Source organism: Rhinoderma darwinii, chromosome 4 (genome assembly GCF_050947455.1).
Source record: "Rhinoderma darwinii isolate aRhiDar2 chromosome 4, aRhiDar2.hap1, whole genome shotgun sequence".
Lineage (NCBI taxonomy): Eukaryota > Metazoa > Chordata > Amphibia > Anura > Rhinodermatidae > Rhinoderma > Rhinoderma darwinii.
The window spans coordinates 70,823,001-70,838,368 of NC_134690.1; the positions used below are offsets into that span (position 1 = coordinate 70,823,001).

At 38.0% G+C, this 15,368-nt stretch overlaps 1 protein-coding gene across 1 annotated transcript in view; it reads right to left on the reverse strand.

The window, feature by feature from the left end:
- Positions 1 to 15,168, reverse strand: part of LOC142760724 (alpha-1,4-N-acetylglucosaminyltransferase-like) — a 39,437-nt gene extending 24,269 nt beyond the window's left edge. Inside the window, exon 1 of the mRNA XM_075863916.1 lies at positions 14,590 to 15,168. Coding sequence (XP_075720031.1) covers positions 14,590 to 15,159 — 570 coding nt within the window. The 5' untranslated portion in view covers positions 15,160 to 15,168. The remainder of the gene's footprint in view (positions 1 to 14,589) is intronic.
- Positions 15,169 to 15,368: the final 200 nt, after the last annotated feature.

A 15,368-nucleotide genomic window follows, 5' to 3' on the forward strand; every position in this document is an offset into this window, starting at 1 on the left:
TCGATTGAGCGGTGTGTGGGCATATTTTTTGCTGTATGAGCTGTAGTTTTTATTAGTACCATATTTTGGTACATACAACTTTTTGATCACTTTTTATTAAAAAATTTTTGAGATCCAAGGTGACCAAAAAACAGCAATTTTGGCTTTTTAAATTCTTTATTTTTTACGGCGTTCACTGTGTGAGTTAAATAATGGTATATTGTAATAGTTCGGACTTTAACAGACGTAGCGATACCATTACATTGCATTACTTTAGAGGAACAATGAGAAACTTTTTTTTTAACCTTTAATGTTTTTTTTTTACACATTTTACTAGTCCCCTTAGGGGACTTGAACCAGCGATCATTGAATCGCTGGTACAATACACTGCAATACTAATGTATAGCAGTATATTTTCATTTTTACAGGCTTCTGTCTGTTTGTCCCTGGTGTCAACTGTAATACACAGCTGACACCCGCAGCGTATGGAGCAGGTTCACAACGTGAGCGGGCTCTATACATCAAGCCCCGCACTACGACGTGCTATTACGTCATGGTGCGCGAAGGGGTTAATGCACAGCAGATGTTGCAAAGTGAAAATTGCAATTTCCCACTGATATACTAATATGATATACCAATATGTTGTGCCTGTTTGTGGCACTGAAGACAAATACCTGATAAAATGTTAAGCAGGTTCTCCCGGGTATGGTGATGCCATATATGTGGACGTAAACTGCTGCTTGGGCACACTGTAGGGTTCAGGAAGGAAGGAGCACCATTTGGCTTTTGGAATGCAGATTTTGCTTGATAGTTGTTTTGTTTGAGGTTTTACTGGTATTTCAGTTTATAATGTGGGGCATATGTAAACTGTGCAGATTACATCAGGGTATATGTAAGCAGTGCAGAGTACATCAGGGTATATGTAAACTGTGCAGAGTACATCTGGGTATATGTAAGTTGGGCTGAGTACATCAGAGTATATGTAAACTGTGCGGAGTACATCAGGGTATGTGTAAGCAGTGCAGAGTACATCAGGGTATATGTAAGCAGTGCAGAGTACATCAGGGTATATGTAAACTGTGCGGAGTACATCAGGGCATATGTAATCTATGCGGAGTACATCAGGGCATAATAAGAGGGTATACTAATGCGGTAAATAAATAATAATTCAAAGATTTGTGGCCAGTGTCGCACTGATAAATGGTGCCCAATCTTATCCGCTTTTGGACACCCTGCACATTTTCTGTCGCTATATTCTGAGTGCCAGAACTTTTTTCTTTTTTCTCCAACTGAATGGTGTTGGTGCTTATTTGTTGTGGGTCAATCTGTAGTTTTCATTGGTACCATTTTGGGGTACATGCAATGTTTTGATCACTTTTTATTCCATTTTTTGGCAAGCAAGGTGACCAAAAACCATAAATTCTGACAATATTTTTTATTCTTTTTTTTAACAGTGTTCACTGTGCATTATAAATGCCATTTTACTTTATGTATATCGTTTTTTTTTTATGTTTTGCAACGTTTGCACAATAAAATAACTTTTAAAAAAAAATTATTTATTTTTTGTGTCACCATATTCTGAGAGCCATAAACGTCTTATTTTTCATTCAAAAAAGCTGTGTAAGAATTCTTGTTTTGTTGCGGGACGGGTTGTAGTTTATATTGGCATTATTTTGGGGTACATGCAACTTTTTGATCACTTTTTGTTCCTTTTTTGGCAAGCAAGGTGATCAAAAAACAGCAATTCTGTCTGTTTGTTATTCTGTGGGTCTATACAATTACGGCAATAGCAAAAATAGCGATTCTGGCATTGTTTTTTATTTTATTCAGTTTTAGCTGAATGTATATCAAATAGCCCGTTGGTATCACAGAGGAGCATCTCTGTAGTCGAACAAACCGCAAGTGATAAAGAGCTAATGGGAAAATGCACATTAACGCAACTCAATGGGTGTGAATATGGTCTAATAATGTATGCAAATGAATGAACTGTATTTGCTAATAGAAGGAGCATCAAATTGAATCAGATAAAACCCGCTGATAGTTAATGGTGGTAATATTATGAAAGAAGATGACAGAACATCAGAGTAAAAGAATGAAAAATGTGAATCTTCACAAAAAGACATTCAGTAAGTTACGATGACATAACTAAATTGCGTTTTGTAGCCAGTCGATGCATGTCACATTGTCAAAAATCAGTGTAATGATAAAAATTGCTAATTGCATACCTAAAGAACCCCTATGAATGAATAAACAGTAATTGTATATATAACCATAAAAAAAACAACATGTGCAAATGGCATTGTTATATTGTCGTAAAATCATATTATGAAATAAGAGGCTGTTGACAAAAAAGGAATTAAACATTAACCTAACTCACTTAGTATTAGTATGTTCTAATAATATATATAAATAAATGGAATGCATAAATTAATATGGGAAAATTAATTCAAATTAGATGAAACCGACTATTAGCTGGTAATAATACTGTTATTATAAGGGAAAATAACCTAATATCAAGAATAGAGACTGTAAGTTTAAAAACACAAGAAGTAAGCCATAAATTTGTTTTCAAAATAAAGTATGCAGTCTTATAATGCCATTGAATAAGTATTAAATTAACTCAAATTCATATGATAGTATGTAATGCTATTCAAAAAGGTAAGCATTAACATGTCATAATAAGTATGATAATAGTTCAATAATAATATATATAAATGAGATGCGTGTTCTGATGAGAAAACAAAATGAAGATAAATAAAGCCAATTGTTAATGGATAATAATATCAATATGAGAAAAAATGACACAATGTCAAGAATAAAAATAAAAGTGAAGAGTATGTATATGATCTTGATCCTAATAGAAAAACATATAACCAATATAGTGGCGTGGGTGCTTACTGATAATGACCAAATATGACCAGTGAACATATGGCAGATTAAATTAACCTTGGTACATATGGCAAATTGTAAGTATGTAGTCTCCTTGTATATAGGAAAATTGATGTGAAATGACACGATACAATCAACACTACAATGAATGGCATGTAGGGAAAAACATTTTTGGGGTAAATATGCCTGTTGTCGTCAACAATAAGTGTTGGATTCTATAATATGATTCATGTATATTTCAATATTTCAATAATGAAACATGAGATCCTTCCTAAGGTTGAGTCCTTTCGGGAAGCGAGTCTCCAAACTATAAATCCAAAATGCCTCCCTTGTGAGTAAACGCTGTTTTAAATCACCCCCTCTTTTTGTACCCCTTACTTTTTCAATAGCATATGTGGAAAAAGAGCTAACGTTTCTATTGTGGCAAGTCACAAAATGCCTGGCTGCATTGGAAATATTGACAATAGATGGATTACGTATATAACTGAGATGTTCCAATATGCGAATCTTAAATTTCCTGGTAGTGCAGCCGACATATTTGAGATTGCATATTGTGCATTCGATGATATACACTACATGGTCACTATTGCAGTTCATGTATGATTTAATTGTAAAAGTGGTGGTTTCTGAAGAGTTAGAGTATTGTTTGTTAGTTTTGGCAAAAGTGCAGACTTTGCAGGGATTAACCCTACACTTATAGAATCCCTTATATGTTAGCCATGTAGGTTTGGGCTTGTTGGTTGGTAGTAATGATGGAGACAATATGTTGCCCAGGGTTTGTGCTCTACGGGATACTATTCTACATCCATTTTTTAAGAGGTTCTCTAATTTTGGATCTTCGTACAATAAGGGGATGTATTTCAACACCATATTTTTAATGGTGTTGAACTGCTTGCTATATTGTAGTACGAGAGTTGGAGTGTTTTGACTTTGAATTGGAATGTTTTGGGTGTTATCCAATAATATAAGAGAATCTCTATTTTTGGTTGCGACTATGTTTTTGGCCCTTGATAGGGTCCAGTCCTTATAGCCTCTTGCTTTTAACCTTTTACAGATAATAGACTCTTCTTTGGTATAACTCATATGGGAACTACAATTGCGTTTGGCGCGTGTGAGTTCACCTATGGGAATGGCTGAAACCGTGTGCATGGAATGGCAGCTTAGTGCATGCAATATAGTGTTACCTGATATTGGTTTGCAGTAGATGTTAGACTGGATGGTGTCACCAATTTTACATGTAAAACTCAGGTCTAGAAAGTTGATGCACGTGGAGTTGAAATAAGAAGTAAATTTGAGATTGGATTTGTTGTTGTTGATAAAGGATATGAACAACGGTATGGCAGATACATCTCCCTCCCATATGAGTAGGAGGTCATCAATGTATCTGCCATACCAATGAATGGAGTCAAGAAATGGGTTGGTTGGAGAATAGATGTAATGTTCCTCCCACCATGCCATGGTGAGATTGGCAATGGAGGGGGAGAATTTGGCCCCCATGGAAACTCCACATTTTTGTAGATAAAATTGATTTGTAAAACTAAAATAATTGTGCGTCATAAGATACTGAGTTATTTGTATCAGGAATGATTGCATGTTAGGGTCGTATCCACTGTATTTATAGAGGTGATGCCTAAGGGCCTCTAGGGCAACATCTCGAGGGATGCTAGGTGAAATCACGATGCCAAGTTTTCTTATGGAATGCCTGTAGGACATCCTTGGTGTCCTTGAGATATACCGGAGTTCTGATAACCAAAGGCTTAAATCTGGGCATTTTTACAACTAAAGAACTCAAATACCTGTCAGTGGAACACCCGATAGTTCCCATTCTTCATGCACTTCCTAAAACATATAAGGGTTTGAATCCCCCTCCCATGCGACCCATCGTCTCGGGTATAGGCTCTCTTACAGAAAAGATTTCTGAATGGTTGGATAACTTTCTCCAGCCTTTGGTTATCAGAACTCCGGGATATCTCAAGGACACCAAGGATGTCCTACAGGCATTCCATAAGAAAACTTGGCATCGTGATTTCACCTGGCTTACCTGTGACGTCGTTGCCCTTTACACTAGCATCCCTCGAGATGTTGCCCTAGAGGCCCTTAGGCATCACCTCTATAAATACAGTGGATACGACCCTAACATGCAATCATTCCTGATACAAATAACTCAGTATCTTATGACGCACAATTATTTTAGTTTTACAAATCAATTTTATCTACAAAAATGTGGAGTTTCCATGTGGGCCAAATTCTCCCCCTCCATTGCCAATCTCACCATGGCATGGTGGGAGGAACATTACATCTATTCTCCAACCAACCCATTTCTTGACTCCATTCATTGGTATGGCAGATACATTGATGACCTCCTACTCATATGGGAGGGAGATGTATCTGCCATACCGTTGTTCATATCCTTTATCAACAACAACAAATCCAATCTCAAATTTACTTCTTATTTCAACTCCACGTGCATCAACTTTCTAGACCTGAGTTTTACATGTAAAATTGGTGACACCATCCAGTCTAACATCTACTGCAAACCAATATCAGGTAACACTATATTGCATGCACTAAGCTGCCATCCCATGCACACGGTTTCAGCCATTCCCATAGGTGAACTCACACGCGCCAAACGCAATTGTAGTTCCCATATGAGTTATACCAAAGAAGAGTCTATTATCTGTAAAAGGTTAAAAGCAAGAGGCTATAAGGACTGGACCCTATCAAGGGCCAAAAACATAGTCGCAACCAAAAATAGAGATTCTCTTATATTATTGGATAACACCCAAAACATTCCAATTCAAAGTCAAAACACTCCAACTCTCGTACTACAATATAGCAAGCAGTTCAACACCATTAAAAATATGGTGTTGAAATACATCCCCTTATTGTACGACGATCCAAAATTAGAGAACCTCTTAAAAAATGGATGTAGAATAGTATCCCGTAGAGCACAAACCCTGGGCAACATATTGTCTCCATCATTACTACCAACCAACAACCCCAAACCTACATGGCTAACATATAAGGGATTCTATATAGTGTGGGGTTAATCCCTGCAAAGTCTGCACTTTTGCCAAAACTAACAAACAATACTCTAACTCTTCAGAAACCACCACTTTTACAATTAAATCATACATGAACTGCAATAGTGACCATGTAGTGTATATCATCGAATGCACAATATGCAATCTCAAATATGTCGGCTGCACTACCAGGAAATTTAAGATTCGCATATTGGAACATCTCAGTTATATACGTAATCCATCTATTGTCAATATTTCCAATGCAGCCAGGCATTTTGTGACTTGCCACAATAGAAACGTTAGCTCTTTTTCCACATATGCTATTGAAAAAGTAAGGGGTACAAAAAGAGGGGGTGATTTAAAACAGCGTTTACTCACAAGGGAGGCATTTTGGATTTATAGTTTGGAGACTCGCTTCCCGAAAGGACTCAACCTTAGGAAGGATCTCATGTTTCATTATTGAAATATTGAAATATACATGAATCAGATTATAGAATCCAACACTTATTGTTGACGACAACAGGCATATTTACCCCAAAAATTTTTTTCCCTACATGGCATTCATTGTAGTGTTGATTGTATCGTGTCATTTCACATCAATTTTCCTATATACAAGGAGACTACATACTTACAATTTGCCATATGTACCAAGGTTAATTTAATCTGCCATATGTTCACTGGTCATATTTGGTCATTATCAGTAAGCACCCACGCCACTATATTGGTTATATGTTTTTCTATTAGGATCAAGATCATATACATACTCTTCACTTTTATTTTTATTCTTGACATTGTGTCATTTTTTCTCATATTGATATTATTATCCATTAACAATTGGCTTTATTTATCTTCATTTTGTTTTCTCATCAGAACACGCATCTCATTTATATATATTATTATTGAACTATTATCATACTTATTATGACATGTTAATGCTTACCTTTTTGAATAGCATTACATACTATCATATGAATTTGAGTTAATTTAATACTTATTCAATGGCATTATAAGACTGCATACTTTATTTTGAAAACAAATTTATGGCTTACTTCTTGTGTTTTTAAACTTACAGTCTCTATTCTTGATATTAGGTTATTTTCCCTTATAATAACAGTATTATTACCAGCTAATAGTCGGTTTCATCTAATTTGAATTAATTTTCCCATATTAATTTATGCATTCCATTTATTTATATATATTATTAGAACATACTAATACTAAGTGAGTTAGGTTAATGTTTAATTCCTTTTTTGTCAACAGCCTCTTATTTCATAATATGATTTTACGACAATATAACAATGCCATTTGCACATGTTGTTTTTTTTTATGGTTATATATACAATTACTGTTTATTCATTCATAGGGGTTCTTTAGGTATGCAATTAGCAATTTTTATCATTACACTGATTTTTGACAATGTGACATGCATCGACTGGCTACAAAACGCAATTTAGTTATGTCATCGTAACTTACTGAATGTCTTTTTGTGAAGATTCACATTTTTCATTCTTTTACTCTGATGTTCTGTCATCTTCTTTCATAATATTACCACCATTAACTATCAGCGGGTTTTATCTGATTCAATTTGATGCTCCCTCTATTAGCAAATACAGTTCATTCATTTGCATACATTATTAGACCATATTCACACCCATTGAGTTGCGTTAATGTGCATTTTCCCATTAGCTCTTTATCACTTGCGGTTTGTTCGACTACAGAGATGCTCCTCTGTGATACCAACGGGCTATTTGATATACATTTGGGCTTATATTTTTGAGCCACACGCAATTCCCGATATTCCTACTATTTATCATAACTAACTTACCCAATATGATGTGCATCGGTCTTATAATGATAGATTTCTTGAACAACTATTAACACAAGTTTTTTGAATTGTTACAGACCATGAATAGTTTATTATACTACATTATAAATACAGTACTATCGATCTTTCTTCATTTCTTTTTTAATCCGTTTATATCTTCTCACATTTTTAATGTTTCGATTTGTCAACATGTTATGTTTGCTTTTCATGTATGCATAAGTACCAACAAGGCCGTGTGTCTCAGTTTTTTTCCGTATGCACTCTTTTATGATAAATGGGCTTACCACCCACTATCATCAACGCTGTTGTTACACTCATACTCTTTATTTTCTACATCAAATTGCACCAACAATGTATATATAATATACACATGATGGCTAAGTTTTGATTTACATCTATTCATACTATATCCATTAGCCACTCCTCAATTCATGGTATCCACCAATTACCAGCATTTGCATATTGGCTTCACCAGCTGATTGATCAGCATACAAGGATATCTCAGACACACGGTCATTAACTCATTTGCCATGACTAAGAACGCAGACTGCGTTCGAAACGCGTAGGCTCAGGTTCAAGCCCTGACTACTTACACCTTGGGACTGCGTCTCCCTTCTGTTTTACTCTTTTTCTAATAAACATGGGACCTCGTTTTCCCTTTTAATCCATCATCAGCGCTGGATCAATTCTTCTCTACAATTACATATATACAGCTCCAGAACCAAGATCTGTACATATATACAGTGCCCGAACCAAGATCAGTACATATACAGTGAAGGAAATAAGTATTTGATCCCTTGCTGATTTTGTAAGTTTGCCCACTGTCAAAGACATGAACAGTCTAGAATTTTTAGGCTAGGTTAATTTTACCAGTGAGAGATATTATATTAAAAAGAAACTGTAATGACGGGTGGTGGGGAGACAGACAAGTGAGCCCTAATCTACCCGCCACTCAGTCCCTGCCTACTTGCAACGATCCGCCCTAGGCGACGGGGTACAACTGGGCGACGGTCCCTACGCTCAATAAGTGCACGACAGACAAACAGACAAGGGTACACAGAGCTAGGGGGAGAAAGGGGCAGTTGCCCACGGCAACACCGTGAGCAACAAGAGAAGTAAACAAGCCGAGTCAAACCAGGGGTGTACGAGGTACCAAACGCAGAGCAGGAGAGTAGTCAGCAAGCCGGGGTCAATATGAAGCAAGGACAATAGTACAAGAAGCTGCAGCAGGGCCAGGAAACCAAACGAAAATAATCACAAGCAATCGAGGAACAGGAAAGGCAGGTATAAATAGACAGAGGCGGGAGCTAGCTCCGTCTGGCCAGGCTGTGATAGGTTCTCCCACTCCTAAGCCTGCCACCCTGAGTGGTGGAAGATGGAGTCAGTCTCACAGACATAGAAGCAGGTGCAGACTGATTATCTATGGGCGTTAACCCCGAAGCTGTGCCTGGCAGATCCTTTACAGAAACCAGAAGATCACATAGTCAAAATTATATATATTTATTTGCATTGTGCACAGAGAAATAAGTATTTGATCCCCTACCAACCATTAAGAGTTCAGCCTCTTCCAGACCAGTTACACGCTCCAAATCAACTTGGTGCCTGCATTAAAGACAGCTGTCTTAAATGATCACCTGTATAAAAGACTCCTGTCCACAGAATCAATTAATCAGTCTGACTCTAACGTCTACAACATGGGCAAGACCAAAGAGCTTTCTAAGGACGTCAGGGACAAGATCATAGACCTGCACAAGGCTGGAATGGGCTACAAAACCATAAGTAAGACGCTGGGTGAGAAGGAGACAACTGTTGGTGCAATAGTAAGAAAATGGAAGACATACAAAATGACTGTCAATCAACATCAATCTGGGGCTCCATGCAAAATCTCACCTCGTGGGGTATACTTGTTCCTGAGGAAGGTGAGAGCTCAGCCGAAAACTACACGGGGGGAACTTGTTAATGATCTCAAGGCAGCTGGGACCACAGTCACCAAGAAAACCATTGGTAACACATTACGCCATAATGGATTAAAATCCTGCAGTGCCCGCAAGGTCCCCCTGCTCAAGAAGGCACATGTACAGGCCATATGAAGTTTGCAACTGAACATCTGAATGATTCTGAGAGTGATTGGGAGAAGGTGCTGTGGTCAGATGAGACTAAAATTGAGCTCTTTGGCATTAACTCAACTCGCCGTGTTTGGAGGAAGAGAAATGCTGCCTATGAGGCAAAGAACACCGTCCCCACTGTCAAGCATGGAGGTGGAAACACTATGTTTTGGGGGTGTTTCTCTGCTAAGGGCACAGGACTACTTCACCGCATCAATGGGAGAATGGATGGAGCCATGTACCGTCAAATCCTGAGTGACAACCTCCTTCCCTCCACCAGGTCATTAAAAATGGCTCGTGGCTGGGTCTTCCAGCACGATAATGACCCGAAACATACAGCCAAGGCAACAAAGGAGTGGCTCAAAAAGAAGCACATTAAGGTAATGGAGTGGCCTAGCCAGTCTCCAGACCTTAATCCCATCGAAAACTTATGGAGGGAGCTGAAGATCCGAGTTGCCAAGCTACAGCCTCAAAATCTTAATGATTTACAGATGATCTGCAAAGAGGAGTGGGCCAAAATTCCATCTAACATGTGTGCAAACCTCATCATCAACTACAAAAAACATCTGACTGCTGTGCTTGCCAACAAGGGTTTTGCCACCAAGTATTAAGTCTTGTTTGCCAAAGGGATCAAATACTTATTTCTCTGTGCACAATGCAAATAAATATATATAGTTTTGACAATGTGATTTTCTTTTTTTTTTTTTTTTTTATATAATCTATCTCTCACTGGTAAAATTAACCTAGCCTAAAAATTCTAGACTGTTTATGTCTTTGACAGTGGGCAAACTTACAAAATCAGCAAGGGATCAAATACTTATTTCCTTCACTGCATATAGTGCCAGAACCAAGCTCAATACATATATACAGTATCAGAACCAAGCTCAGTACATAAATACAGCATCAGAACCAATCTCAGTACATAAATACAGTACCAGAGAGAAGCTCAGCACATAAATGCAGCATCAGAGCCAAGCAGAATACATATATACAGCACCAGGATAAAGCTCAGTACATAAATACAACACCAGCACAAATACAGCTCAATTCAGTGCAACCCCTGCCATATAGGTTTGCACTTAATTGTATACAGCTCCCAGCATGAGCCGAACAATGGTAAGTATATGCTGGAAGTTGCTGTTTAAAAAAAATAAATCATACCACCCATGATCTCGCTGAAGATCATCCAGTGACTACAGTGCTGATTAGAGGCAGAATAAACATTTACATTAAGTGACTCACAGGTGACGTCAGATTTGAGTTGTTCTTTTTCTCTTTTCTTCTCTATCCGGTCCAGACCTTTATGACGACTTCTCCCGGCCACAGCCCAGTTCTGCAGTTTGCAACTCAGATGTCTTCAGCTTCTCACTTTTCAAACATTTCTGCACCTATAAACAAAGATAAAGTTCTCATGATGCCAGACACTGTGCCCCTAAATATAATAGCGCCATACAATGACCTCTAATTATAATAGCACCATACACGGTGTCCCACACACACACACACACACACACACAAACCGTGCCCCCTATTGATAGTGCCCCCCATAGAGCCCCCTGTAGATAATGCCCTACATAGATTCCCCTGTAGATAGTTCCCCACATACAGCCCCCTGTATATAGTGTCCCACATATAGCCACCCCTGTAGATAGTGCCCACATATAACCACCCCTGTAGATAGTGCCCTGCATATAGCCCGCCTGTATATAGTGCCCCACATATAGCTCCCTCTGAAAATAGTGTCCCACATGTAGGCCCCCTATAGATAGTGCTCCACATATAGCCCACCACTGTATATAGTGTCCAACATATAGCCCACCACTGTAGATAGTGATCTACATATATCTCCCCCTATAAATAGTGCTCCACATATAGCCCACCCCTGTATATAGTGCCTCACATATAGATCCCCCTATTGTGCTCCATATATAGACCACCTATGTATATAGCCCACCTATGTATATAGCCCTCCTGTAGATATAGCCCACCCCTGTATATAGTGTCCAACATATAGCCCACTCCTGTATATAGTGCCCTGCATATATCTCCCCCTATAAATAGTGCTCCACATATAGCCCACTCCTGTATATAGTGCTTTACATATAGCTCCCCCTATAGTGCTCCATATATAGCCAACCACTGTATATAGCCCTCCTGTAGATATAACCCACCCCTGTATATAGTGTCCAACATATAGCCCACCGATGTAGATAGTGCCCTGCATATCACCCCCTATAAATGGTGCTCCACATCATCGCGCCGCTTGCATCGTTGAAAGGCACTGAATGACAAGGCAAGTCATTCTGCCCAGCCAATCAGCACCTTTCATAGACGCAAGCGGCACGATGATGTAATTTTGCCGCTTGCGTCTATGAAGGGCGCTGATTGGCAGTGCACTATGACTTACTCTGCCAATCAGCGAGTTTCAATGACGCAAGCGGCACAAAGAAGTAATAGCGCTGCTTGAGTCGTTGAAAGGCAATGAATTGCCGGTCATGGAACGTCCCAGGTCATTCATCACGCATAGTGCTGGGGGGGGGGGGGGTGGCGGCGGCTGGACAGTGCAGCCCTGTGGGATATTTCTAAACACTGCAGAATCTGGGAAATAAATATTGAGTTTGGTTTTTCTGGTAAAATCCTTCTGTGTTACAGCATAAAATGGATTAAAAATACATTTCTGCAAAAAAAAATTAATTTGTAAATTTCACCTCTTCTTTGATTTAATTTTTGTGTAACGCCTAAAGGGTTGAGAAACTTTCTAAATGCAGTTTTGAATACTTTGAGGGGTGTCGTTTTTAAAATGGGGTGATTAATGGGGTTTTGTATTGTATGGGCCCCTCAAAGTCACTGCACATCTGAAATGGTCCCTATAAAAATTGCCTTTTGAAATTTTCTTGAAAATGTGAGAAAGTTCTGCTAACTTCTAAGCTTTGTAACTTCCTAGAAAAATAAAAAGATGTTCAAAAAACGATGCCAATCTAAAGAAGACATATGGGATATGTTAATTAGCAACTATTTTGTGTGGTGTTACTTTCTGTCTTACAAGCAGAGTATTTAAATTCATAAAAATGCTAATTTTTGAAATTTTCCCCTAAATTTTGGTGTTTTTCATAATTAACTACTGAATGTTTCGACCAAATATTTCCAGTAACATAAAGTCCAATGTGTCACAAGAAAACAAACTCAGAATCGCTTGGATAGGTAAAAGCATTTCAAAGTTATTACCACATAAAGTGAGATATGTCGGATTTTAAAAATAAGGCTCTCTCAGAAAGGTCAAAAGTGACTGCAGCGGGAAGGGGTTAAATGGTTACTAACCTTTCAAAAAACTTCTGACATGTAACCTTTCAAAAAACTTCTGACATGTCATAGTGACAAACCCCCACCGATGGTCTCAGTGCTCAGACTCCCACCGATGGCTAAAACTAAGCGACAGAAGCGCTTGGGTAAGTGCTGTGTCGCTTAGTTCTGATTGGCTTTCCTCGGAAAACTGAGCAATTGGTGTACAGGATAGAAAGTCTATGAGCCCGAACACCAACTGAACCGCTTTCTGAAAAAAGCCGATCAGAAACGAAGCGGCACACCGCTCACCCAAGAGCTTCTGCCGCTTTGTTTTAGCGATCGGTGGGGGTCTCAGTGCTCAGACCCCCACTGAACAAAACTTCTGACATGTCACTATGATATAGCAGAAGTTTTTGGAAAGTTTAGTTACCCTTTAAGTATTTTCTATGCTGTTTCATGATCACATTGTTATATTGTCATGAGCAACTCATGTTTCATCTGTAGTCCAGTAGAGGACATTAGGGAATATTTAGGACTGCCCAGTTTAGATAACGTAAACATTGCAGACCTTCATATTTCTGGCCAAAAGCTTAATTACAATTTTTTTCAGGAATTAAACTTTGAATAAAAAATAAGAAAACAACAAGGTTTCAAAAATATAAAGAAATCGGTTTCAATGGATATTGACAATGAACTATCTCGTTTTCAAGTATAGGTAATATTTTTTAATATTAATTTTTAGTGTACAAATTTATAACACTTGAAGGTTTAAATATTGCCTATACTTGAAAAGTTCATTGTCAATATCCATTGAAATCGATTTGTTTATATTTTTTACATGATTTTAACATTGTCACATCTATTATATGCATAGCACTTTTAATTCATTTTATTTTGTTCAATTTTAAAGAATTACTAATCGCTGGCAAAGGAACGGGAACTTACCACTCCCACTTTGAACCATCACCAACACCTTTGACCCAGAAGCATTTCCTTTTAGTGTTTATAAAAGGAATGCATTTGTTTGTTTTATTAATAAGCCTGATGAAGACCTAGGTTGTTCGTTCAGAATAAATAAGAAAAATAAACTTATCCTCTATTATCGTGATTGTGCATATATCACCAACGGGAGCGCCCTACATAGGAGCTTTTTTTCTTCACCTTACTCTGCATTTATTGGACGCTGGGAGAATCCCTAATCCCAGGGAACAGACACCCAGATTCAGCTCCGCTTGCCAGCAAACCACGGTGGAAAACTTGAGTTCTGCCATCCATCCAGCACAACCTCATCAGGTGAGCCTTTATGTTTCACCACTCACCAATTGCACCCATGTTTGAAACGTTAATACTCTAGGGGAGCATCGTATTTGTCAATTTTTTTGTCTTTACTAAGCACTAAGTAGCTAAGGATGTGAGATTATCAGCTGCTTTACATTGACTACGTCACTACAATGAATAGCAAATATCAGATTTTGCTGCACTTTACCTTCTTGTACCAGGAAAGAAGGGGGGTGTCTGTGAAAAATTCCTCCAGCCTCAAAGGAAAGAAGTTAATGTTCTTTAGAGATGAGAGCATTGGGAAATGTGTTTTCACCATTTCTTCAATGTTACTATTATTTAATCCTTTCAAAAAGAAGGCCACTGGTCTATTTTTATACACGCGAGCTGCTGACTCTATGGCACATAAAATGAGTGAAGGGAGTTGCAGTCGATCGGAAGTTTCCAAAAATATAATCCCATCACCTTCTTTTAATACTTCAGATGGAGACCTGAAAAGAGTGTTCACTGTTGTTGAATGTGTATTGATGGTCTCCAATAACATATTTTCTTGGACACTTGATGCTTTGTTACTTGAAACTTCTGTCTTATTTGACCAACTTTGTATGGAATTAAATCCTTTACTCATTAGCATAAATGAGGTTAATCCATTTAATATATTTCCTTCTGAGATCAAATACATGTACGGAATCATTTTCTGTCTGTGGATGATTCCATAGAAGAACCCAACGGTTATCAAAAGAAGCAAGAAGACCACTATCCTCAATTTTTTTATCATTGCTGCAGCATATGTAGTCAGACTGCAAAACAAAAAATTTAATTAAATGGGTTCCGTCAGGCACCATTGGCGTCCATCACTTGACGGATCTGGTGCTTCCGTTTTTCCAATAACAGAGTCTTACATGTAAATCTAAAAATATTTAACACTTAGGCTGGGTTCACACAACCTATTTTCAGATGTAAACGAGGCGTATTATGCCTCGTTTT